Source organism: Bos indicus x Bos taurus, chromosome 13 (genome assembly GCF_003369695.1).
Source record: "Bos indicus x Bos taurus breed Angus x Brahman F1 hybrid chromosome 13, Bos_hybrid_MaternalHap_v2.0, whole genome shotgun sequence".
NCBI classification, from domain to species: Eukaryota; Metazoa; Chordata; class Mammalia; order Artiodactyla; family Bovidae; genus Bos; species Bos indicus x Bos taurus.
The window spans coordinates 55,186,488-55,214,262 of record NC_040088.1 but is presented as its reverse complement, the minus strand read 5'-3'; the positions used below and the strand labels follow the sequence as shown (position 1 = coordinate 55,214,262).

The window sequence follows — 27,775 nt, the reverse complement described above, 5'->3', positions numbered from 1 at the left end:
AGAAAAAAAAAAAAGGATGGTGTTAAATAAGCAACGACCCATAGGAAAAAAACACATTCAATCCCTCCCTCAAATTTTATAGCAAAGGTAAATTCCAGATGGATAAAAGACTTGAATATGAAAGAGAAAACTTGAAAACTTTGTTGGGAAAAAAAAATATATCATTACATAATCAGGGTAGGGAGGACTTCTTTAAAAGGGCACAAGAAATGCACTAAGCATAAAGTAACCCATCTGACTGCTATTCTAAACTCTGGTATGATAAAGGTCAGAAGTTTCTACAAGTTGGAAAATAAGAAAAAATATTTTTAACACCTGAAAACAGAGTAAAGAATTCATGTAAGTCAATAAGGAACCAACAACCTGATGGGAAACACAAGAAAAGGATGGATGTTCACAGGCAAATAACCAAATAGTAATAAATATGAAATGATGCTCAACCTCACTACTTATCAGGGAACCCACCCCTGAGGTGCTACTTGAGACCCATCAGACTGACAAAAGTCAAATTTGTTAACACCAGATGTCAGTGAAAATAAGGAAAAATGGGATTTTTGGATCCATTGCTGGGGGGTGTCTAAACGATACTGTTGGCATTAGAGAGCTGTTGGACAAATCTTAGTGGTGATGACAACACTTCTACCCTGAAACTTAGTTTCACTGCCTGCTGCACACCGCTTTCCACAGAGAATCAAGAGCAAGGAGGACCAACATAACTCTCTTAACAGAAGACGGGAAAGAAAGTGCTTTGTTTATACAGGGGTGAGCAGTTAAAAGGAATAAACTAGATTTATAATGTACTGATATGGATCAACTTGAGAAAAAAGGACACAAATTTGCAAAAAAGTACAGCATGAGGCCATGCATGTACACTCACAAATTCGCAAAATAGTAAATGTGGTGAATGGATACATACTTGAGCAGTAAAGATGGAAAATATGAATGGGGAAGACTCACACTGACTTCACTGATACTCTGGAACAGGAAGGAGAAAGTAAGAGAGTCTGGTGGAGGAACACTGTGATTCTTAAAAAATTAAGGAGCGAGGCTGGGGTATGAAGTAAGTCTAAACATCTGTTTTCGATCTCGGTGGTAAGACGGAGAGAAAAGGAAACTTGGAAAATATCTCCAACACACTCAAGATGAAGAGGAATGTATTATTTCCACTTCTGACCTCAAGACTACTTACTGCTAATTCGGACAAACACTGTTTGTAGATCAGTCTATGAACAGATCAGACAACATCTCCTAGGATGAGGCTGTGGACATACCAGCGCTGATGGGTCTCAAGATCATGCCTTACACACACTCTCTCTTGGAATGAGCATCAGCAGCTTTCTGTAAAAGAGAGCTAGCAGGGACTTCTCTGGTGGTTCAGTGATTAAGACTTTGAGCTTCCACCGCAGGGGACACGAGTTTGATCCCTGGTCGGGGAACTAAGATCCTGCACGCTATGCAGCATGGCCAAAATAGGAATAAAAGAGATCCAGGAGAAGTCTGGGTGATTTGCCTGCTAGAAATAACAGGTGAAGGTGAGAATCCATCATCCTGCAGGTCTCAGCTGAAGTGTGACCTTCTCAGGAACGGCCTCCCTGAGTTGGTTAACCAGTGGTTTTTATATCATACCATCTAGTGATCGTCTGGACTATCAACTCAACAAGCGCAGAGATCACAGCTGTCTTGTTTGTGGCTGGCACATGACAGGGAGCATAAGTGCATGGTTGGTGGAAGAATAAATCGGAGGAACTCTTTTTCTCAGGTCTGTGACTTAACTCAAAAGAACTGAAGGAAGAATTCTTCAGTAAATAGTCATCAATCTTGAAAGACACTGAGTCCTGGAGTTCATTTTGGGTTTGATTTAACAAGACTGAGCTTAAGTGTATCAATAAATACACCTAAACATGAAGTCTTCAGATTAGAAGGAAAGTTAAGGTGAAGCAGTCGTGCAAACAATAATGTGTTTACTGATGAGATCAGAATATCGTACTGAACTGCATACGTAGGAGCCTGCAGGGCAGTCAGCTGGCCCAGCAATCATCGCTGACCTCAACGACCATGGAATGCTTTGTCCTTGGTGCTGAGCCTTCCACGGGGCGTGAACTTCTAGTGGTGGTTGTAATGAAGACGACTTTGGATCGCCATAAAACTGATTTCTGAACATATTTTTTAATTATGAGAATTTGGACAAATTTACTGAAGGTGGCGTGAGTGGTAAAGAACCCGCCTGCCAAGATACATGGGTTCGATCCCCTGGAGGAGGAAATGGCAACTCTCTCCAGTATTCTTGCCTGGAGAATGCTATGGGCAGAGGAGCCTGATGGGCCACAGTCCATGGGGTGGCAGAGTTAGACACGGCTGCAGTGACTTAGCAGCATTGAACCACAGAATTTCTGAACTGGAAGCAAGTTGAAAAATTAGCCAAGTCACGCTTCCCCCCCCCCCCCACCCCCCCAGGAGAGGGTAGTGTCTCGAGACCTTACGTGGCAGTTGGGAGTAAGTCTACATCCCACAATGCTCCTTTCATTGTCCCCAAACTGGTGGGACTTGGAGGTTTGAACAGTCTTGGGGAATCAGCCATTCTCAAAGATCAGAGGCCAGAGAAGAGTCTAGAGGAAAAGAACTAGATCCCTTGTCTCTTTTTTGTAAATTTGGTTTTGGCTACAGTGGTGTCTGTGTCTAAGAGGAAGTGCCTCTAGTGGTGTCTTACATTAAACAAATTTAATTTTAATTTACTTTTATCTAAGGAAGCCCTCAAGGTCTTCCCTGGTCTCTCAGCAGTTAAGAACCCTCCTGCAATGTAGGAGATGCCAGAGACGTAGTTTCCATCCCTGGGTCAGGAAGATCCCCTGGAGGAGGAAATGGTCACCCACTCCAGTATTCTTGCCTGGAAAATCCCATGGACAGAGGAGCCTGGTGGGCTACAGTCCTTGGGGTCCTAAAGAGTTAGACATGACTGAGCGTGAGCACACACACATGAGGAACCCCTCAGTAGGGCTCATCTGTAACACAACTAGTGAGAAATGTAATACTTTCCTTTGGCTTGTGGTGCAGCACGTGGCAACATGTTCACTTCCTGTGCTGGATGTGTTTCAAGGGGATGAATTATACCTGCTAAATATTAAGGTCTGGTTAATAACAAACTTTGACCTAATGGTGTTTCACTATATACCTCCTTTTTTGGCAAAGAGAAATGTTTCAAGATCATAGATGAAATTCTGCTTGCAAGTCATCCTGGAAATAATATAACTCCTTTACTTCAGAGATCAGGAACTGAGAGGTTCGGGTGAAATGAAATTTAAAAGCTCAGGAATCATCAACTCAAATAGTTGGGCAGTGGCATAAACCACGCACCCACTGAGTGGCTAAGCATTGCTTGCCAGGACGCTTCTCTGTGTATCTGTTCTTTATAGAAACAAATGAAGGGAAAGTGCTGAGTTTTCCTCTTGGTTTTTAAAGCTAGGATTCTTGGCTTGTGAACTTTTGAAGTCATTCCATGAGATCCTGAGTGCACCTGCTGGCCAGTTAATAGTCATAGGACCAGAATGAGTGATGACATATTTGGGAAACTCAGGGACCATTCTGTCCCTCACCACCACCTAAATTCAGAGACGGCTGAGATGGGAAGGACAAGAATGACGAGATGTGCGAGCAGTGGGGGTGCTGAGGTCTCGCCCATGGGAATCAGGTCAGCAGAGCAACACACTCACCCCATCCCTGCCTCCATCCACCCGTGGCTGATGTTGCAAGTGAGCATGGCAGTGAAGATGCTGGGCGTTAGAACAGGGCTGATGCCTCGGAGCTGGGGTTCTATTTCCTCTTCTTTCTTAATGGTGAACAACTCCTTTCTAATTGAGATTGGCTTAAGGAAATTTGGGAGTTATGTCAAGACTGACAAGAGGAAGTTCTCAATCTTTCAGTACTTTCCTTTTGAGCCACCGAGGTTCTGTGATGACAGATGCTAAGAAAACACAGGGATGGATAAGTATGCTGACATTATCAAGAAGCCTTGAGATGGTAAAGACAGAAAATGGCACATTTAGCTTGCTTTGGGATTCAATTTGGGAGTTTATTTAAAATCAAAATCCCATGAGGAAATTATTTCACTTTACCTTTTGGAGATGATTACTTTCTGGTGTGAATGAAAGTGGGAAAAACTACACTTCCTATATTGCATACTGTGGTGGCTGCTCTTTGATACATAATGATAATTCATGCTTTCAGAGGCGCCACAGAATACAAATTAGGTTTTACATTCAGGATCACTTTGATGGTCTTGACTGACAAGATTTATACCATCCTCAACTGCTCTATACCACCTGATTTGTCTGTTACTGTTGCTTCTTCTATCTTCAAACTGATAATTCTGCCTTCTCTAATTTCAGTGGCTCTCTTCCAGCTGGTCATGGAGAAGTTTTGTGCTTACCCTGGTTTCATGTCCTGTGGGGTAGAGTTGTTTTGATTTTTAAGACACCAGCTTTTTCAGTGAGGATGAACTGACTGCCTAATTCCCTCTATCCATCTTTCCTTCCTTCCTGCATTTATTGATCATTAACTGCATTTCACATGCCAAGGAACATGCAAAGCAAATATCCCCCATGTAAGATTTGCCCTCTAGGTGCCCATAGTCTTGGAAAGATAAGATGTCCCAGCACAAGTAGGATGTCCAAAGATCCAGATTTTCACTGGAGAGTTCAAAATGCCTGTTTTCCCCGTGAAGCGATTAACAGCACCATTTTCACTCTCAAAGGGTCCAGTCTGTACAATAAATGATAGAGCCATCCTCCACCTAAACCATGAGTAGCAAAGCTAAGGGTTAGGATGTACTGCTAAGCTGTATAAAGGTAACGTGTGCTATAAGAATTTAGAGAAAGGAAAAATCGATGGAGGCTCAGGCACCAGGAGAGAGTCTCACCGTCAAGGTAATGAGACCTGGGCTGGACCAAGAAGAATGGGCAGGATTTGTCTACAAAGAGAGAAGAGCATTGTAGCCTGGGGAACATAGCGAGACTCAAAGTCCAAGACAAGCAAGTGATGCTTAAGGAACAGTGTCAGTACTGGGCTGGTTCACCACGTAGGAGCCTGGGGGAAATGTGGTCAAGCTCTGGGGAATCTGGGGAAAGGCCAGAGACTGCACTTGATTTAACAGGCAAATAGGAGGTAGGAAAAATGCCATGGGCTCTTATCTTACAAGTGGCTGTTAGTATACCGTTAGTACAATGTAGATGAAGAAGTGAGGGGTAGGAAGTATATTTAAAAAGTGTTTCTGCAGAACTTCAGGGTCAAAGTGATAGACAGCTGGACTAGGATGGTGTCAGAGAAGCTGAAGCAGGAGAATGCTGATGCTGCTGTCAATAATGATGTGTCTGGTGGTCCAGTGGTTAAGACTCTGTGCTTCCACTGCAGGGATTGTGGGTTTGATGCCTGGTCGGGGAACTAAGATCCTGCATGCCAAGTGGTACAGCCAAAAAAAAAAAATTCCTGCCAGGGGATGTTAGTGTAAGAAGGCCCAAGCCACCTTTCAGGTGTTGCACGCTTCGGTAAGAAGGACCAGCCCTGACTCTAGAAAGAGGCCAGGGCAGGTCCCCTCATCTTCTAGTGGTCAGGTTGGATGGCCTGCCTGTCTTGGTTCCTGCTGTCGCCTGTCTCCTTTGCACCTGGTTTCCATTCACATTTCTAGTTAAGATTTTCCCCTACTTAGTTGTAGGTGGCTAAGCTGCTTCCATGTGGGACGGGTGGTGATGGAGAGATGTGGGGACTCCTGTACGTAACATAAGGGCTGCTGGATGGACTCTGTGATCAAAAGCAAAGGGTTGACAAGGGGACGATATGGTTCTGAGAAATACCAGGAGCTGATGATGGAGAAGCATCACAATCAAACCAAGTGCCAGAAGGAAGAAAGAAGATCCTGGAAACACAGTCAGCATAACAGAGACTTGACTATAGGGAGAGTCAGTACGAAAACCAGACTAATTCCAAGAGGCAGCGTCTCTCTTTTCTAAGACAGCTGCAGCCAGGCCTGCTGTTATACGGAGATGTCTTCTAGGCACCCACAATCCATGACAGCTTTCAGTTCAATTTGAAATAAAGGCCCATGGATTTTGAGGCATTTTCTTAATGGAAACTGACATGTATCCTAGGTTTTTTGTGAGCTGACCACCAGTCCCTGGTACCACAGTGACAGCAAATATCCCACGATCATTGCATAGACATCTGTGGAGCAGCTGTCCAAGCGAATGTCAATTCCCGAGTCTCAGAAGTCTGCTGAGTCTCTTGTAGGAGACAGTCAATAACTGTTCATGGAAATGAATTAAAATAATTGCCAGATCACTAGCACCAATGATAGGTCCAGGAGAAAAGCAATGAGGAATGTAATTTGACTAGTTTGGGACTTATTATCCAATTCCGCTTCCTGGAAATGGGAAGGAACAGAGACGAGGCATTACCTGAAGATGCTGATGAGCATTTCAGATTAGCCGCGCAATTCAGGGATTTAAAGAATGGTGAGGTGGGCTAAGCAGAAAATACTGCTGCTTCTGTCCAGGGCTGTGGCTAGGCCACGTCATACTGTGCTGTGGCTAGAAATTAGAAAGGTACCTCTCCCTTGGGACATATGACTAGCATCTGCCAGAAAACTGTCATAAGAGATAAACAAATCGACAGTGTCCACCCCAGGAAGGGTGCCTGTAACGTCACAAAGTGCCTAGTCACGTTGTGGTGGCCCTGCCTGTGCGTCAGAAACCCACCTCTTTTGACAGGAGGCTGTTTACTTCAGCCCCAGCTGTGGTGTTGAAAGGCAGGCTGGGTGAGAATTCAGTACCCGGGACTTAGAACTGAGTCCCTGTGAGTTAATCCATGGCGGGCTCCAGTCTGATGAAATGGGGTGAAGACAACATCAACAAAAGCCACAGCGTCCTTCTCAACAAACATCTCTATGTGTCCCTTTGCTCCTTATGTAGATGGACTTGTCACTTTGAGGAAGGGGAGGAGGTTCCTTTTCTGAGCTTACAGATGATCAGTGACAAATGAGGGGCAATCTGGCTACTCCCTATGGCCCCAATCCCAAGTTTTCTGGTTCATTAAGTCTGGGATGGGGCTGAGGCAGCTTTAAGAAGCGCAGCCCCAGGTACTTACTTCCCTGGCAGTTCAGTGATTAGGACTTCGCCTCCCAATGCATGGGGTGCAGGTTCGATCCCTCCCACTTAGCTGGGGAGCTAAGATTCCACATGCCTCAAGGCCAAAAAACCAAAACATAAAAAACACAAGCAATATGGTAACAAATTCAATAAAGACTTAATACTTAAAAAGAATAAAAAAGCACAGCCCAGGTTGAAAACTCCTGAGGGTAAACTATGTTTGCATCCATGGCAATTGGCATTTATATTCATGAAGTTAAACACTCGAAGGTAAACAGCTTGGCGAGGACTCAGGCCCTATGCTTAGAAAAGACTTTAAACTGTTCTGGAGGTGAAAGGCTCCAATGTCTTACTGTGTTGAAGATTCACTAATCTTACTCTGTAAGTTAACCTTTTCCATTCTCTTTGCATCTAGGACACTGCTCATCCTTCAAGGTTGAGTTCCAACGTCACCTGTTCTGTGAGCCCTTCTCTTAACCGGGATTTGCAATCACTCCATCAGTAATGGGCACCTGATGTACTTTGGCCACCTCATGCGAAGAGTTGACTCATTGGAAAAGACTCTGATGCTGGGAGGGATTGGGGGCAAGAGGAGAAGGGGACGACAGAGGATGAGATGGCTGGATGGCATCACTGACTCGATGGGCATGAGTCTCAGTAAACTCTGGGAGTTGGTGATGGACAGGGAGGCCTGGCGTGCTGCAATTCATGGGGTCGCAAAGAGTTGGACACGACTGAGCGACTCATCTGATCTGATCTGATCTGATGTTCATTCTGTCCTGTCTTGGAGATGGTGCTAGGTTCAGCTCACGGTTTACAGCTCTGTCGCTCTGCGGGACTGCACACCCTGAAGGTCAGGGCACCTTTTCCCAGCTCTCAACGGGCCGGTAATAAGCCTGAGTGTTGTTAACAGAAATGTCTTGCCTGCTGATGATTTCTAAGTTTGTGAGGTCAATGAAAATACTGCAAATGTTTGGGTGGTCTTGTTACTTAACTGGAATCAGAAAAGCGGCCAAGACCACATCTTCTGTGTGACACTGTTTGGTGTGGAAGTTGGTGCAAAGTGCTCCAGATATGCCATTGAGGAGGAGTCTGGGCAAATGCTTGCCAAGAACAGAGATGACTCTCTGTGTAGCGACAATAGAGCCTCCCAGCATACTACACATGTATTTATTGATCCACACACTAGTCTCCAGCTGAGTCTGGCTATGCCCTTTTTCCACTTTGGGAAACGAGGCAGTTCATCCCTCAAGTCCTGGGGAGCCACTGAGGGTGTGTCTGAAACCAGAACCCTTGTGTCAGACGACAGGAAAAAATCAGGTTAAGCCCCAGACAGTCTAACGGTGAGAGCTGTGGACATAGGTTATCTTGTCATTTGCTCCTGGAGAGACGCAGGGCAGGCTTCAGAAAAGACACACTCTTAGCAACAGAGGGGGATGGACATGTGCAAGAGGGCCAGGCAGCCCAGAGAGATGGTGTCTCATTGGAACCAGTCATTACAACCTGAGCTGGGGTGGCGCTGCTCTGCCAAGTATGTGTGTTAGTAACTCAGTTGTGTCCAACTCTCTGTGACCCCATGGACTGTAGCCCACCAGGCTCCTCCATCCACTGGATTTTCCAGGCAAGAATACTGGAATGGGTTGCCATTTTCTTCTCCAGGGGATCTTCCCAACCCAGGGATGGAACCCAGGTCTCCTACATTGCAAGCAGAGACGCTTTTCCGTCTGAGTCATCAGGGAAGCCCTGCCAAGGGGGTTGTCTGGAAACAGCTGCCATCAGTCACCGGCAGCTGCTTGTTCAAAATCCAGATTCCTGGACTACCCTATACCTACTGAATCAATCTCCAGGAGGGGACCCAGAAATTGGAATTTTGAACCAATACCTGCGGTAATTCTGATGCACCTTGAAGTACGAGACCAGCTATGGCAGGGGTTGAACATATAGGGTTGCAGGTGCAGAATGATCAAGGTTCAACATCACCCACGTGTTGCTGGGCCTCCATAAAAAGAGGGAGAATGCCAATAACAACAACTAGGTAGTAGTCACAGCCAAGTTATGAACGTGACGTCATTAAATAATCTCTTAGAGTCTGTCGTCATAAAGTATTCAGGCCTGTCCTGTTTTAAGCTGACCTGATGCATAAACCGATGAACAGACAAATTCACAAATGGTTCAGTTCAGTTCAGTCACTCAGTCATGTCCGACTCTTTGCAACCCCATGGACTGCAGCATGCCTGGCTTCCCTGTCCGCAATGGTTAGTCATCTTCTAAAAGGATTCTTTTTTAAAGTAATTTACTTTTTAATTGAAGGATAAATTATGTTTATCCTTTACAGAATTATGTTGGTTTCTGCCAAACATTAACATGAACATTTCCAGTATACAGAACCACAAGAACCACAGAGAAAGAGCATGAAAGTTGTACTGTGACTTCCAACGTTGTAACATGGAAACTAAAAGGATTCTTGAATGAAAGCATTCATCGATTGGCTCCAATGGGCAAATGCTTCACTAGAACTGAATTTACATACAGTGTTGGAAGTCACACGTGCAGTGGGGCTTGCATGCTCTTTCTCTGTGGTTCTATGTCCTGAAAGTGTCTCTATCCCTAGGGAAAGGATCATGCTTCTATTTTCCTCCCTACTGTCAATGGGACTGATCCTCACTGTCTTCAAAGGAAGACCTGCCCTTGAAACTAGGAAATAAACAGAAGGAGAGCTAAGCTTATCTAGAAATTCATTCTGAATACCACACAACTCACCAGTCATTTCAAATCATTAGCATGGCCACCTTCCCAGTGGAATTTATAAAGAATCCAAAATGCTAAAATTTAAGATAAAAATTTAAAGTGGAGATACCTTTCTTTCTTTTCAATAGTCCTCATAGAAGAAACGAAGTAATGGCTTTGGAGAGAGGCCTGGGGTTCAATCTTGGTTTTCCCACTTACTAGCTGTTTCCTTGGAGAAGGCAATGGCAACCCACTCCAGTACTCTTGCCTGGAGAATGCCAGGAACAGAGGAGCCTAGTGCGCTGCCGTCTATGGGGTTGCACAGAGTCAGACATGACTGAAGCGACTTAGCAGCAGCAGCAGCAGCTGTTTCCTTTAAGTTTACTTAACTTCTCACAGTCTCAGCTTCCTTTCCCATAAATGGAACGAAAATCATCAGCATCACAGGGGTATCTGAATGCAAGCTGATGTTTCAGCCTTGTTCTTAAAGAGAGCTCTCAAAGCTCAAAGAAGTTACTATCAAGAAATAAGTAAGGGCTTCCCTGGTGGCTCAGTGGTAAGGAATCTGCCTGCCAATGCAGGAGACACAGGTTTGATCCCTGTTCCAGGAAGATCCCACATGCCGTGGAGCAACTAAGCCCATGTACCACAACTGAGCCTGTGCTCTACAGCCCAAGAGCTGCAACTCCTGAGCCCATGTGCTCTAGAGCCAGTGCTCTGCAATAAGAGACAACATTACAGTGAGAAGCCGGCGCACTGCAATGAAGAGTATCCCCCGCTAGCAGCAACTTGAGAAAGTCCTTGCAGTAACAAAGACCCAGTACAGCCGAAAATAAATAAATAAATAAATAAAAGTATTTTTTTAAAAAAAGAAATGACTAAGAAGTCAGATGTAGATTCCACCCCCAAACATATTAAAGTCTATTAGAGACCAGATAGAAAACAGCTATTCACTTTTGGGGGATAAATCCAAGGAAATAAGTAATGATAAAAAAGTGGAGAATAAAGGAGTTCTAAAATGGCAGGGACTTCCCCGGCAGTCCGGTGGTTACGACTCTGCACTTCCACTGCAGGGGGTGCAGGTTTGATCCCTGGTCGGGGAACCAAGATCCCACTTGCCAAGAGGCACAGCCAAAAAGTTCAAAAAAATAAAATGACAAATATAGACCCTGGATGTCTCTTGAGCTGCTGGAATAAAAGGAGAGGTTTTGGTGGTCTGTTCAGCAGAGCCTATGAAAGGGTGGGTCTCATGAAGTGTCAGAAACACCACCACCCAAGGAGAGCACCCTCCTGGGGATGTGACGATCCCTGTGGACCATCCCAGCAGGTCAGCAGCCTAGATGCCCCCAAAAGCAGCATCAAAGTTTATGCTGCATCATGTATTGCATGGAGTGAGCGAAGGGCAGTACAGTGGTTCCTGCAATTGACAAGCAGACATAATTTGCTTTGAATGCAAGAGGATTCAAGAATCTTGTTTGTTGGATAGTACCAGGTTGGCCCAAAAGTTCGTTCAGATTTTTACTCAAGACCATGGAAAACCCTAACGAACTTTTGGCCAACTCAATAATAAAACTCTCTCAACTAATTACTATGAGGCTGAATTAAAAACCAAAACCTAGGCTCTAAAAACAGCTTTACTGCAACTATACTTTCTGAAGAGCCTTCAGACATTAATGATTATGTCAATATCTAACAAAACTCTAAGTCACCCTGCATGGTCTCCTGGCATAAGACATCAAGAACTAGGTGGTCTCTGGCAGGTAAAGCATGAAGGGAGGAAGACCTGCCTAGGTCCTGACCTCAATGCTGCATCCTGGCTGTAAGATCATTTCCAAATTAAATCTAGGATACTAAACTCTCCTCAGCACCAAAACCCGAGACTCCACTTAATAAGATCCTAAGTTGCTTCTTCCCAGAGTTAAATTCAAAGTGCTTAGGTGGATGTTTCTAATTAAGGGTCCTTCCATCATCAACACCTCAGGTCATAACCTATAAATGAATTTTTAATGAATTACCAATAAGTGTTAGCTACCATAAGACAGATGAGACTACGTTGAAAGCATGATCTCTATAAAGAGGTTTATATTTTATTTTCCAGATACTATAGTATGGGGAATATTAATTATCACTACAAAGAGCTATGTTAACAATCCTACAATAAACTCTTGTTTTTTCAGCACATTTCTGTTCCTATCTATAAGCATTTTACAGGTTTTCCTTCATCTTTGTTCCCATTCTTAACCAACCTTATCACTTTAAAACAAAATCCAGCCCCACTATTGTTTTTACTTTGAAGGTTTTATAAAATTGACTGGTCTTTGTATATCCCTAAGTTGTAAAACTTTGCAAATTAATATAGTATTGGTACACTGTCCCATAAAGGACAGAGGAAGAAAGACAGAACACTTAATATTTGCAAAATCTTTTCAAAGTATGTGGTAGACAGCAGGGGCTACATGAGTAGTCTTGCCATAATTATAAAGAAAGAAACCATTTTATTACTTTGCCAGATTACTGAGATTCAAAAGACTTGGTTGGGGAAATAAATTTCTTTTTAGCTCTAATAAATAGCAAGAAAAACTGGGTATAATTATTCTGTAAGACCTTAAATTAAGAGTTGCTTAGATTTCTTGGGTCTCTTTCATGTATGCATGTTATTTTGTTATTTTCTCTCTCTCTTTCTTTTTTTTTTTAAAGAACTTTGGGAATCTCCTGGTGGTCCAGTGGTTAGGACTGCGCTTACAGTGCCGGGGATCAGGGTTTAATCCCTGGTCAGGGAACTAAGATGCTGCAAGTCACACAGCACAGTGATAACCAAAACAAGACAAAACAAAAAAAGAACTTCAGTTGATGACTACTTCCAAAAATCACTTTATATTGTAGTATGTTCGTCAATAAATTTTTAGTGAGTCAAAGTATGATATGAAAAGAAGAAAATTAGGGCATTAAGAGAAGTGTATTCAAATTTACATTCAATTTTTGTTTCCATATTTTTGGTTTCATTGGCACTTTATTAACACGTAACAATTTACAGCAACATCTGATGTCAGCTGTTCCAAATTAGGTGTGAGAAGCCCTGAGGATGGATGTTTAGTACTAGGCCCACTATGTCAATAAATTAAGGCAAAGAATCCCAGGGACAGAGGAGCCTAGTGGGCTGCCATCTATGGGGTCGCACAGAGCTGGACATGACTGAAGCGACTTAGCAGCAGCAGCAGCAGCAGCATGAGAAACAAAAACTTACGTCCATTCACCCTGCATGTATTTATGGAAACCCGACTGGGTGTAGAGCTCTCAGTGAGGTGCAACAGGTAATAAAAAAACAGGATGACAAAGCTCGTCCTCAAGGTGCTTGTAAGAAATTGTCAGAAAAATCATGTAAAAATGCTGGCTGATCAGTATGAACAGAATGTTCTCGTTAGAGAGACAAAGCCGACAACTCATTCATAGTTTGAACGAAGATTATAGGAATGCACACAGACCCTCTGAAGAGCGGGATGATGGAAGCCTTTCAGCTTTCTGTGTTTTTTCATGGTTTGGATTTCTTTTTTTAATAAGCATGTGTTATTTTTGTAAGAAGGAAAAGAAATCAAAATAAAAATGTTTCTATGAATCAACACTGGAAGCAAACAGTGAATATATGATATCTGTTGACTTAGGCTGTTGGTGCCTTATGGGTGAATTTCTGTCTGTCTTAAAGTTATTGTGTTTGCTTGTCGCCCTAAAAGAATTTTTAATGCCAGGTTTAATTCAACAAAAAAAGAGTATGGAAAATTAAAGTTCTTTGGTTTGAATAATCTGCTCTACAATGAACTAGGTCTGAAGAGGGCTCATTGCCATTTTTATTTCTAGCTAAAGAGGAGAGATGTGAAGAAGATTAAGGTGTGTTTTCTACTTCTGTTTGTAATATACTTTCTCAGGCTATGGTATCATGTCCAGTCTAAATGGAAAATGGTAGAATAAAACCCGTATCGGTTTGATATGTGTAATGATATATTTCATTATTATATATGATTAGGGTAACTCTTCTACTGTCATTAAAATGAAACATGGTCTTTTATGATTCCCTAATTTCCAAACACTTTCATACTGTTAATATACTGCCCTGGAAAAAAAGAAAATTAAAACAATTCTTAGCTACATTGCAGCATGTTTAAGAGCTTCGGCATGAAAAGCATCATCAGCCTTGACCTTCATGTTTCCACAAGCCCCAGCCACATTAAATCCAAACGGGACCATTCTTCACTTCAGCAAGTCCTAGTTACATCACTGACTATTTTTCAAATTCTGTAATCTTGTTTTCAGTGTCACTTCAGGCTGAATCATTCTTTTCAGAAGTGGCACCGATTGTGATAATCTCTGTAGCTTATTTACTACAACTCAACTGTCACTTTAAGTGAAAAAACTCTGTTGGAGAATAAGAAATTTTCTGCTAATGAAGGTTCATGTGCTCCTGGCCATGAACAAAGGCTGTGTGGTACTTGCTAGCTCCATTTAAAAACTGTATTATTTTCAAAAGTCAGTCGTGGGTTTCCAAGTATACTCTAAGTGCTATTACGTTCATTGACTCATTTTGCGGGGACCAAGAGGTAGAGGCTGGGGGTGCTTTCTGCGTGCCAGTCCCAGTCCACAGCCAGGAAGGAACATTCCGGTCAGTGATGCTAGAGGGACTAAGGCTTGGCCCCAAATTTCATGTTCATGGTGGCTGTGTTTTATATTTGCCAATTCACTGACATTCTTCCTGAAAGTCACACTGAAATGCTTCTATTACCTAAAATTACTTTTATCAGAATCCTAAATAAAGACATGTTAAAATGAAGGAATAGGAAAAATTAAATTAAAAAATACATCCAGGATGTGGAACTGGAATTAAATGAAGATCCACGTATGCATGCACCTGGCTATCCTAATGCAGTGAGATTCAGACACAGCTTCACAGGTGTGAATGGGGAGACACAGGGTCTTATCTACATGTAACTGGCACAACTCATGTCACAAAACCCCAGGGAGCAGAGTAGGGTCTGGCTTCACACTGGGTTCACTGCCACTTAGGGTGTTTTTAGAAGCAGTGACCCGGTAAAGCAACTTCTCAACTTTGGAGAGAACTGTTTTACCTTCTTTCAAAAGAGCATCACAGCTGTATTCCTTCTGACAACTAAAAATCTAAGTAGAAATCCTATGTTGAGGAAGTTCTTAGTGTGAAATGACTAAGAGGAAAACGTACTTTCATTTTCAAAGTTAATTAAGGAACGACTTTGTTTTGGTTCTGCAGCAGATCAGACTGGCTTTTAAATTCTGATTTTAACAAGTTAACATCACCTTGAAACAGCAAGTTCTAGTGGTATCTGGGGCGGAGGGTTAAGGAGTTCATACCCAAAAGCCATGCCAGTGGGCAGACGTCCAAAGGCAAGTTAAGTTCACCTCTAAGTTCACTGACTACAGTTGCAGCTGCATCTTTATGGAATGAAGGCAAAGCTTAACAAAGACCCCGTTAAAATGAAATGAGGCAGACCAACCTTTTATTGCACCCACAATATTTTGGTCTAGTCCTTTCCGGTTGTCATTGAGTCCTCTTTTCCTCTTCCCATTGGGTAAGGAGTTAGCCAAAGTCTTGTCATCAAAAAATGCACACACCAGTTTTCTAAACAGAAGGCTTCCTGAGCGAGTGTAGTTTGACAATATAGAGTCCAGCTGAGATTTAGGCATAAACACATCGAAGCCTTCAGCAAGTTGCACTTCTGGCTACCAAAAGAACATAAATATGTCATTAAAAGCAAGATTTGAAGTTACCAACGTTGGGCATATGTGCAACAAAAAAACATCACCAGCTCTTGCAATGGCCATATATCGTGAAAACCACACAGCCTCAGCTTTGTGTGCCAGTGTTTGCGATTTACAAACCCAGTGACTAGTTGTAATTCACCAACAAAATGCTCTAATTCCAGTATTAAGTCTCGTCAAAAACAGTGCAAAGGAGTATACTGAAAAAGCATTCTCGTCCTCAGAAACTGAGTTAAGAGAAAGCTGGATAATTTCCAAAGCATTTAAGTCTAGAGCTACCCAGGGGACTTGAGATTTCTGGGTGAAATGTCTTCATTTTGTAAAGGAAGGAACTCAGGCCTAAAGAGATCATAACAAAAATAACTTAAAAAAATAATTTCGAGGTATTCAATTGCATTACAGTTTACAGATCACTTTCTCCTGCATTAAATAATTTGATCTCATTTGCCTATGGACATGGGGCTACCCCAAAGGTCTCATGCTCTTTGTACTAGGCCAGTGGTTTTTAGCTGTGGAACTGTTCTTTTTTCCCCCCAAGGAAAACTTACGTCAACTAATGTATAAAATAAACAAAAATCCTGAGCAGATGCCCTGACCCCTGCTTTGGGGAGGGAAATCTGAAGCTCTATTTCAGAGCACCATTGGGAAACCAGTGCTTCCCTGCTGGGGATTTCCTGGCTGGGGGATACTGGGTCAGAGGACTGATAAGGGGCCTTTCAACCTGAACTCTACCATATAAGCTCTGTGTATATGCCATGGATGTTTACAACCCATCCTTTCATCTTTCAACCCGCTCATACCATTTCCTTTTCAAAGCTTTTCTTAGCTCCTTCTTTCCCAAGGAGACTTGGGGGAAAAAATTTTATTCATTCATTCATTTATTGGCTGTGCCAGGTCTTAGCTGTGGCACTCAGGATCTTCAATCTTCATTGCAGTATTCACAATCATTTTTTTAGTTGCAGCATGTGGGATCTAGTTCCCTCAACAGGGATCGAACCTGGCCCCCCTGCATTGGGAGTGTGGAGCCTTAGCCACTGGACTATCAAGGATGTTCATATTTATCTGATTGTATTTATTATACTGTATTATAATTATTGATTAGATTGTGGCCCTTCCTGATGTCTAGAACTCAGGCTTTATGTCTCCAGGGCCTGGAACACAGTAGGCACTAAATAAATTCTTGTTAAATGGATAAAAGTTCATTAGTCATTACATAAACTACTAAGTCATTTACTACTGATTAGAACATGATGACTTTAAAATAGTAACTTTAGGGTGAAGAAATGCAATTGGTAAACTTTCCTTTGAAAAAAAGTCAGCAGGAAATCTCACTTAAGATATATCATAAAAGCTAATTCTTAGATATCTTATTGCAAACTTGGCTAACCTGATGCTACTTTGGATTTTTTAAATCATATGAGACATGTGAGGATTTGGGTCTTGTTTTTCTCCTGGAGAACAGGAATTATTGTTTGTCCTATTGCTTCTCAAAATGCATAGCTATGAGCACTGTGCCCTGTGGTCAGAGCAAAGGGTTCAGGGCTCATGGTCAGTCACTGAGTCGTGGCCAACCCTTTGCGACCCCACAGACTGTACCTATCCATGAATTCCAGTCTCCTGCATCTCCTGCATTGGCAGGCAGATTCTTCACCACTGGTGCCACCTAGGCTTGGGGAAAGGCTTAAATGACTCAGACTGTGTGGGGACCATCTAGGGCCCTGCTCCTCCTCCCAAGTGGAATTCTCAACTGGATTTTCCAGAAAATCATCTCTCTTCTCTGCTTGGCTCTCCCATTTGGCTTTTGGTCTCTGAATGCGCAGTGAATATCACTCTAAAAACAGTGTTGCCGGGTGGGTCCCTGGCTTTTTGCCCCTCGATGCTGGTGATGGTCTGCAGAGGAAGCTGATGGGAGCCAGGGTCTGGGCCCCCAACTCCTGGGACAGAAGCTGTATACTTGGGCAACTCAAGGCACATCTGTTGAATGACTCAATGTAGAAATGTTAGGATTGAAGGAATTCTACATCAAAATCTAAGATAAAGTTGTATCCATAGCCACAATTTTATTTTGCACATCCTATGGTTGCCTAATTTAGACCTTTTATGCTAAATGAACTGACCAGATTTTTGCTGAATGCTCCTATACCATTTGAAAACCATTTAAAAAGAATCCCTGTCTACTTTATAGAAATAGCAACTCACAGCTATTTGAAGATCCGGGGGTTTAGGCGGGTGGTACAGAAGCTCTTAAATTTGCAAGAGAGAAAAGGGAAAGATGAACCATGGTCTCTCATTCATGTATGTCTGCTGGACTGATAACCACCAAGCAGGGGTTTAGAGCAGCCACCCGACCTCTGAGACTCCTAGTACCTCCCCTTGGATTCATCGTGTAGGACTTGAACCTGGTTTGAGAGACTGATCTAGACTAGCCCACCAGGCAGGACTGGCCACTCCTTTCTTCACAGGCGCAGTGTTTTCTATGAACTACATTTCTGGCAATTTTCATGATGCATTGGTTTAGTTGGGAGTTTGTGTTTCTCATCAGAATGTGTACTGTCTTTGGCATTCAGAGTGCCAAACACCCGGCTAGCAGCGCCTGATAGATTTTTCTCAGAATGAACAAAACACTATGGAAGAATTCATTCAAAATGACTAGTATTGATTTCGAGGTCTTTTATCCCCACATAAAGGAAGTGGCTGTGGAAGTCAGCTGTGCCCTAGTCCAGCCCGCCAGCTTTCTCCTAGCAGGGCCCGTGCTGGCTGGGGGAGCAAGCTACCAAGAGAACACGGCCCTGACTCAATCAATATTTACTTGGCATCCTCCATGTGGAAGGAGTTTAAGGTCGGGCTCACCAGATGAAACATGTACATAAACCCCGATCATACAGAGTGGAGAATGACCAATGCTGCAAGAAGGGTAAGGACCACTAGGCAGAGTTGGCCGGTGACGGGAGAAGGGATTTGGGTAGAGGGGGCAGGATAGCATTTTATTAGGACCTTGGAGGTTTTAGGACTTCGGAGAGATGCAGTTGCTGTTTGGGGCATCTGCTCCGACTCCTAAAACTAAGCATCTGGACGTTTCTGTGGAGCTGAGACTCCCTATGGGATCAGAGCAGTGTTCTGATTTCTGAGATGCTATCCCGATGCATGAGCTGTCAATACTTTGTGCTCTGCTTTCTACTGCCAGATGATTGTTGTTATTTTGAAGACTTCCCTCCAGATCAAGGAACACAAACTCGCCCAGTTATGCCTCCTTTACAAAGGAGTCAGTTTTATTTGTGGAGGCAATAGCCAGGGGCAGCAGCAGAGGCCAAGGTGACTGGTCTCTGATCCTCCCTGCTCCTCAAGTCTTTTCTTTCAAGCAGACTTCTTAGCTGGTTGTCAGTGAGCACTAAGGTGTCACAAAACTACAAACCAATTCCTTAAAAAAAAAAAAAAAAAAAGGATTGGGGAGCCTTACTTCCTAAGACATGAAGAATTTGATGGTTGATTAATCTCAATGTTTTACAATGAAACCTTTTTATCGCCTCCATTTTATAAATATAATACAGTGGCCCTGGTAGTAATCCACAGCTTTGTACTTACATTTAAAAATAGGTTAAAACTCTATAATTGTATGCTTGAATCTCTTCTTTTTGTTTACTGTCTAGTCTAAGTGAGATCCCTCTGCTTACTGATGATGGCTATGATAGAAACCACCACTAATCCAAATGAATATCATTTTAAAAGCTAGACTTCCTTTGACAGAATTACTGTCTGATACTCCAGCGAGGACAGCTAATACACTGATTTACAGATTCTATTGATTACTGAAGTAATATGATTTTTAAATGATGACATTCAAAGTATGGGACAGGATTTACGGCTCTTGGAGTCATCTTTTTTAGAGTCAAGAGTCTGAATGCCCACTATAAATTTGGATTCCCATGGATGGCTTGCCTATTTTCAGTACCTCAGCCACTTAGCACAGTAATGTATCAAATGTTGAATTTTCCTATCCAATGGTATTGTATCTTATACCCAGTGAAGTCTGGGAGGCAAAACTGCATGTAGTCATGACGATGCTTAAAAATGTTCCTGGACCCAGGCCTGTAGACATTAACTATCTTGTTTCTCTTCACAGTTGCATTTCAACTGTGGTCTCCCTTTGATTAGAAGTAGGTGGGGTCAAGATCTAGTTTGGTTGAGGGATCCCATAACACCTGGTAAATTAACAGATTTCCCCAGGGACTTTCCAGGTGGTCCAGTGGTTGAGAGTCTGGACTCTGCAGGGGCCACTGCGGGGGCTGGGGTCAATCCCTGGTTGGCAAACTAAGATCCCACATGACGGAAGGTGTGGCCAAAAAAGAAAAAACATTTTTCCCCTAAGTCTCTCTGAGTATATGACTCCCCTGTATAATCTAAAGAAAAATACATAAAACAATTTTGAGATCATACAAATTAATCACAGAGGCAATATTTCTGATATTGGCTGTTTTATGTAAGGCACTGTTGGCTGCAAATTATAGGAAGATATGTAAAAAGTGACATATAGTCATCAGGTTAAAGTAAACAGAAGTACAGGAATATTCATATTGGGCATGAGTCCCAGATTTTCAATCTCAAATTAATTATACACAATAGTTTGTAAACTTGACTTGCTACCTAGTCAAGTTTCAGACTGGCTCAAGATTCAAATCTATTAGAAAACTATGGATGAAAAGTTAAGGAGTCTTTCAAGTAAGACTAACTGCTTTTGAATGGAAAACGTATAACAAAACTTATAAGAACAGTGAATTCAACCCTTCTGTTCATAACATTATTATATACAATGATCCTTTATTCTCATTTGAGAGTTTATTTAGCAGTGCACTAGATGTACTTCTAGGAAAATAAGCTTTAGTTTATGAAATTAAAAAAAAAAACACCCACAAAACCCTTTCATAACTGATTTTGTTTTGCTCACAAATGTGATCTGCCTCTTTTTGAGAAATACTGAAAATGTTCCCTCTAACTCAGGTCTGCTCCAGGTAGATTTAGCAAGTGTTACTGTCACTATTTATTAAGCCATGCCAAGATCATGGCCAGTGAGCTGGGTAGACTCAAGAACCCACTGGATTGAAAGGCAGACTGTATATTATTGGTTCAGCTGTCACAGCCCAAAACAGTGTGACCTGCGGACATGGCGGAGCCCTGAACCACTGCTTTGATGGGGCAGAGTGGGTGGACCCATTGTGTAAAAAGGATGTTCGGTAATGAGTAAAAAATGCTCAGGCAGGAGCTGTATCAAAAAGTATATAGTAATCTCTTAGACTAGTGTACACTGAATGTTGAACAGGGTGATAATTACCAGGAAGTCATTAAAGAGCCAATCCTTGATTGATTTTTATTCAACAAAATGTTGGTAGAATTTAAAGTGAGAAAAGAAAACAGAGAGGGGCACTCACTGGCAGTCCAGTGGTTAGGACCCAGCTTTCACTGCCTAGGACCCAGGGTTCAACCCAGAGTTCAGTCCCTGGTCGGGAAACCATGATCTTGCAAGCTGCAAGGTGTGGCTAACTAACTTAAAAAAAAAAATAAGGGAAAGGCGGTACAGTTTGAAAATGACCCCATGCACCTGCAGAATGAGATATTTCAGCCTTCCTTTCTCAGGTGGCAAATTAATGACTCTGAGGACCTGGGCTTGATTGATGCTCATGCTATTTGAGCCAAAATGTTTCATAAGATTTCAATCACTGTGGTCTAATTTCTCCCATCACAACTCCATGGAAACTGCTCTTTGGAGAAAATGGCCACCTCGGAGAGCCTGTCCTTAACACCCCGGGCAGAGGACAGCTCCGCTTACATCCTATTACACTGTGATTACTGCTTATGTGTTTTCCTCATATGGTCCTTGAAGGGCGAGGACTATTTTACTCATTTCAGTAGCCCTTGACAATGGTGCAATAATTAGCATGTCCATCCCGCATTACATGGGTTTCCTAATTTAATTCTCATCATCCTATGAAGCAGTCACTTTCATGATCCCCAATTTGCAGATGCAAAAATTAAGGTTTAGAGAGATTAGGTAACTTGTTAAGATTATCCATCTAATAAGTGGTGAAGCAGTGCTGTGAACCCAGGCAGTCTGCACTAGAACTTTAACTCTCAAGCACATACTGCCTTAAATTTCAACGTGTCAATGAATAAATTAAAAATTTGCTTGCTTGATGGATCTGCTTTACTAGCTCCCAGTGGGTTACTTTACTTATTGGGCTATGAAGAAATTAAGAAAACAGATTCTGAATTCAGTAGCTATTTATGTTGAAAGCACCAATGCATTTTAAATTATTTAAGAATGACATAAACATTAACAAAATTATCTGAAGTTGATGGATATGTAGCTTTATCTTCTGACAACTTCTGTGTGATCTGGGATTACTGGAAAATATTCACAGTAACTACAGAAAATAGAAAAACATTTTCTATGTTTTTAAAAAATATTTAAAATATATAAAAAAACTGATCTTAGTGTTTCATCAAGGCCAATCAATAAGCCAAACAGGAAGCAACAACAAGGAAGTAAACCTAAGCCATGTGTATCTACCCTGAAAAAAAAATCAATAAATCCAACTAGGTAGGGAAAACTGTCAAACATTTACACCTGTCTTCTGTGAGTCCTGACAGAGTACTGGGTTGGGAACTCCTGAAGAAAGAATTGAATATTGTATTTATATCTGAAATTTGGTTTGGGGTTTCTGTTTTTGCTTCTGTGCAGTTCAGATTTCAGTTTTATTTAATGCACTAACTTAAAATGGGTCAAGTAATCTTGCCCCCAGAGAGAACCATTTCTGGCCACTCTCTTTTTAAAAATATGATTAGTTTGTGTGTATTTGCTCAAGTGTATACACCTGTAAGTTTACTTAACAAAGTTATATTTATCCCTATAAAGGTACTTCACTAGGACTGCTAAGGTTTAAAAAGGAACCAGTATTTACTGAGCGCTTAAAAAGGTCCCAGGTACTATTCTAAGTGCTTTACATAGATAATGTCATTTAATTCTTCCAGCTGGCCCACACTGTGAGGTCAGCACTATTATTACTCCCATTTTGCTCAGGGAAAATGGAGGGAGGTGAGGGTGGGTACCTTTGTCAGGGTTACACGCAGGGCTTCTAGTCTGGGCATCCTGACTAGACATCCTGGACATTTCAGAGCTATACCCTTGACCAGGAAGGTCTCCCCTGGAAACTTCCAAGTAAACAGCATACACGGGGACTTCCCTGGCAGCCCCGTGGTCAGGACTCTGTGCTTCCTCTGCAGGGGGCACGGGGTCAATCTCTGGTTGGAGAATTAGGATCCTGCAAACTGTAGGGTGTGGCCAAATAAATAAATAACCCAAACCAACCAACCAGCCAGCATACAGAGCCACAGTCTAACCTTTCTCTTCTTTGTGTACCATCATCTCATGAACAGTGAGCGGTGGTCACACACCAGAGCTGGGCCAGTGCAGGCACTGAGTCGAGCACTGGTGGACAGGGTGCACGCAGCCCTGGTCTGAGAACCAGCTCCACCTCTGACTGCATGGGCTCGAGCAGGCTACTTAACCCTTTATGCCAGTCTTTCCATCTATCAATTTTTAAAAAATGTATTTATGTGGCTGTGCCAGGTCTTAGCTATGGCATGTGGGATCTAGTTCCCTGACCAGGGATAGAACCTAGGCCCCTGGCATTGGGAGCATGGGGTCTTAGCCACTGGACCATCGGGGAAGTCCTTCCTTATCTATAAATTGAGGATAATAATAATACCTCAAAGAGTAAGGATGAAATTTGAAAAATTACTTGGCAAAGGATAGCACACAAACACAACTACAACTACTATTATTGTTGGTATTTTTTAATTTAACCCCTGCCCTTGAGAAGCAAAGGGGGAAGGAGGGAAAATCACATTAAATTGAGGAGAGGGTTCTAATTAAAGCCAAGTCCTAGAACCAAAGTTCTATAAGGTGATTTCGCATATTGTGTTTGATGCAGCTGCGATGCATGGCTGTTTACTGAGCACCTTTTCTGGGCCAGGCACCGGGGCAGGGTTCCCTGCGTGCCTGAGGCTCTTGACTGCGGGTAGTGCTGACTAGGATGCCCTGCTTTTCCACACTGAGCAGGGCTGCCCATCAGGTGTCAGGGGCTCGGTGGTCCCCTTGCAATGATCCACAGCCCCTCAGGTTCCTGCTTGTGCCCAGACACACAAATTTGTATTTGGGCAATGCTAAAAGCCACAGCATAAAAAAGATAACTTCATATATTGTGAACTTTAAACAATTTACAGTAATTTTTTTTTTTTTACATTTAAAAAGCAATAAAGGAGCATCCCTGGCAGTTCAGTGGTTAAGACTCTGCACTTCCACTGCAGGAGGCACGGGTTCCAATCCTGGTCAGAGAACTAAGATCTCACACTCTGCAAGGTGTGGCCAAAAATAAATAAATGATTTTTTTAAAATTCTGATAAAAAAAATTGTTTTAAAGCAATAAAGGCACAGGTTTTATGTGTCCTTTTATTCATTGCTTCTAGCTCTAATATTTTTCCTGTGCTCCAAACATCTACTGGACTTTTTGAGGATACTCAACCTCCTGTTACTTCCCATCCAGAAATGAAGGCCTGCTCCCGCCTTCCCTGTCTCAGTTAAGGAAGTCAGTACTGACTAACCTCATTTTCCAGGATAGACATGTGGGGCTTGCTTCTCCCAAGGCACCAGGTCCCCTGTGGGGGGTACCTCCTGGGCGCTTCTCACTTCTCTGTCCCTTCACTGCTCACGGCTGGACTCTACCCATCTCTTGCCTGACTGCCTGGAATTATCTGTCTCCTGGTCTCTGGTCTCTCCTCTGTGTTGATCAGTCATCCACAAGACACTTCCAGATTCCAGTCTAAACATGGATATATGACTATTCCTCTACTTGAAACCTGCAGTGGCTCCCTAGTGCCCACAAGATAAAAAAGCCAAGGGCCTCGGATAACACGTCGGGGCTTTCACTGTCTGATACACTGCTGAGCCCATGTTCACGTGATTATGTGCTACCAGCGCAGCCACGAGGCTGCCCCAGCCACACTGGCCCACATGCCCACTCCTACAATTCTGGACCTAATCTCCCCAACACTGGGTATTTTCAGAGCCTGTCTTCAGACACATAATGCCCATCTACTTACATATAATCCTGCTGTATTACTTTTTTTCCAATCAGTTTTATAGAAGAATTCCTATAAGATTATTATCTATTTTCTATTTTCTCCTCTGGACTTCCACCAAAGTGTAAAAGGTTCATGGCTAAGGAATAATAAAAGACAAGAAGGGTGTCTAAATTTAGACACCTTTAACACTGATGGACCCACCACCTAAGGGGCCAGCCTCATCCATGCCAGCAAGACTCTCTGAGGACATTTTCCAGTAATGGGACTCACTGTATGGTTCTCTAAGGGCAGTTAGTTTCCATTCAACAGATGAATCAAAGGGCAAAGCAGTTGGATAACATAAAGATAACATCTATATACAGTTTTTGCTTTTTTTTTAAGAAGCATGTTATTCTTCAATCAAAGATAGTCAGCCCTTAAGTCTTCATGAACAATTCTAAATGTGCTTTATTAAATTTAATAGTTCTTGTTAGGAAAACTCATCATGAATAAAAAGCAAATTATTTTTTGGCATTCTGATATTGATAAAGGAAAGTTCTATTTCACTAATGTACATATAGCCTTTATCAGATCTTTCTCAATTTATCTCTGAAGTATGTTTAGAGCTTAAAAATTTTTAAAAGAGGAAGTTCAGTGATTAGAATGAGATTGACTCATTTTGAAGATGATTTTCACAACTCCAGTGATTGCTCCTGATACACTAATGCCTATTACAGGAAAGAAGGCTCTAAATAATTCAAGAAAAATATAAAAGTATTGTGAAAGCTGCTTCAGGCTGAATGTACTTTGTGATGGGGTATCACCTGTCTCTGCTTCCAAATGTGTGATTGACATGGGTTTTGAACCTAGGACCTAAGCTACAATAACAACCGGATAGGAGGAAATGAACCAGCTAGTCCAGGGTGGAAGGCTGTCACCATTAATGATTTTCTAAGGCTAAGTTTTTAGTCTGGAAGAACTTCTTAACAATCGTGCGTGTGTTCATGGATAAAAAACAAACATGAACTCTTCTCATCAAGGAGGAGATAAAAGTTCAAGTGATTTTCTAGTCTAATAAAGTCACGAGACGATCATTTTCATTGCCTCCCTTTATTAAAGACCCAAGCTAGCAGCTTGTCTTTTTCCAATGTGAAAGGAATGCTGTTTTAAAATAGCAATGTATTTCTTATTTAAAGTTGAAGAGTAGGACCACACTTGCATCCTATATAGGCCTGTGGGAGTTCTCAGCAGGGTTCTCATCCTATGCCATCTGGTAATAATAGCCCACTCGTTCTGGTTTATTTTAGGAACTCTCCCAACAAGTTGGGGTTCACAGCATCAGTGTACTCAGACACTAAGGCGAGTTCGCTGTGGCTGACAGAACATGTCGCTAAGTTCGTTTATGGCCGTGTGACTCTAAAATGGTAAGTCAGACAGTTGTCTTAGATGTCATTTAGTATCTTGGGCTGTGACGACCTTCGAGCTATGATATTAAAATAGAAAAACCTTTGCAGAGTGTTAACCTATCATTACAGACTCAATGGCACGGCACTGCACCCAATTAGCAGTGTGGCTTGCATCCTCGCATCTATAAAATAGAATTAGCGTGAGCACTGCTCTTTTTTTTATTATTAGTTTGTGTTTCTAGAAAGGTGTGACTTATCTGTAGGGTTCTGCTCATTTATGTCCATCTACAAAGGATTTAATTACATTCTTTTAGCTCTCTATGCTGAGGAAATTGAAAACGGCCGCTTCGAAATTACAAATGTTAACGAAATTAGTGAACAGAATATTTACTCCATCACCCTCTCCTTTCGGAGAGAATGGAAACAAGCTGAGGTAAATAAGGCCTAAGATTTTCAGAAGAGAAAATTCTGGGCAAGGAGAGCATTAAGAGTTCTCCTTTCCTCTTTCCCACGTGTATTCTGCAAGCTTCTCTGGTTTTCTTGGGCAGAACTAGTGAAGGGCAAAGTGTATAAATATGGCACAGTGTCTGAAAGTTACATATTAGCACGAGCAGCTAGAAAACATCAACTTACATCGGAGGCTGGTGATTCAAGCACGATGCCGAATCCTAGAATGTGGCTCTCCCCAGGGGAGGCGTGCTCGGCCACAGGGAGACTGGAATTCTCGGGGGCCCCTGCAGCCTTCTTCTCAGCTTCCAACGCACTGGGCTTCTGTTTCACAGTGAGAGGTTCCACAGTCTTTGGGGGCACTTTTTTCTTTTTATTTCTCTTGCGTGAGACGGCAGTTCGCTGGGAGCACATAAGGGAAATTGGGGGTTGTTGTCTGTTTTGGGTTCCAACTGTGAACAACAAACAAAAACATGGTACAGGCACATGTGTCTAACCTAGGAGAGTTCCCTTGCTCCATCAGCTGAGGCTGAAATGGGTTCACTGGAGGATGGGGCACATCGAGATCAACCTCACACTGGACCTGAGCATGACCAAATGCTGCCTCAAAAGATCTACAGGCAGAAAAAACCCAAGAGAAAACTCTCCTCCAAATCCTGGTGGCTAATTGATTACCTGGTGGGTAATCGATAGGAGGAAAGGATGATGAGCTATAAGAAAACATTGAACCATGATTTTACGCATCACATGACATTTTTGTATACCCAAGAACCCCAGAACTTAAATTGAGGTGTAGACATCTATGTTTTTTGGAAAACCAATCTCGGGAATACTCCACTTGAGATTAAACTGATTGGTAGCCAGCAACCGACAGGTGCCGAAATCAACAAAAGTCGGGTAACGATGCTCATTTGGGCAAGTCTGATCAAAAGCATCACTTGAGAATGACCAGTAAGCATGTGGGCTAGGTCTGTTGGTCAATTTCAGGTCCAGTTACTCCTGCCTCACAAACCAATACTATCCACACATCAGCCATCTCCACAGACTATGCTACTGGGTTCTGACCAGGCTGTTTCTCCATAACCCGGTTTTATGTAGCTGAAAAATAGGAAAAATATAGTTCAATACAAGAAGAACAAATCAGTAAGGTCCAGGAATGGTCTGAAT

The 27,775-nt window shown here is 42.4% G+C and overlaps 1 protein-coding gene across 6 annotated transcripts in view; it reads right to left on the bottom strand.

The window, feature by feature from the left end:
- BEND7 (BEN domain containing 7) overlaps positions 1-27,775 on the bottom strand; it is an 86,934-nt gene that overhangs the window by 21,699 nt on the left and 37,460 nt on the right. For all 6 annotated transcript variants that reach the window (XM_027559907.1, XM_027559905.1, XM_027559906.1 and 3 more), the window contains 2 exons: positions 26,795-27,060; positions 15,377-15,602 (listed from right to left, as the gene is read on the bottom strand). In XM_027559907.1, coding sequence (XP_027415708.1) covers positions 15,377-15,602; positions 26,795-27,060 — 492 coding nt within the window. The remainder of the gene's footprint in view (positions 1-15,376; positions 15,603-26,794; positions 27,061-27,775) is intronic.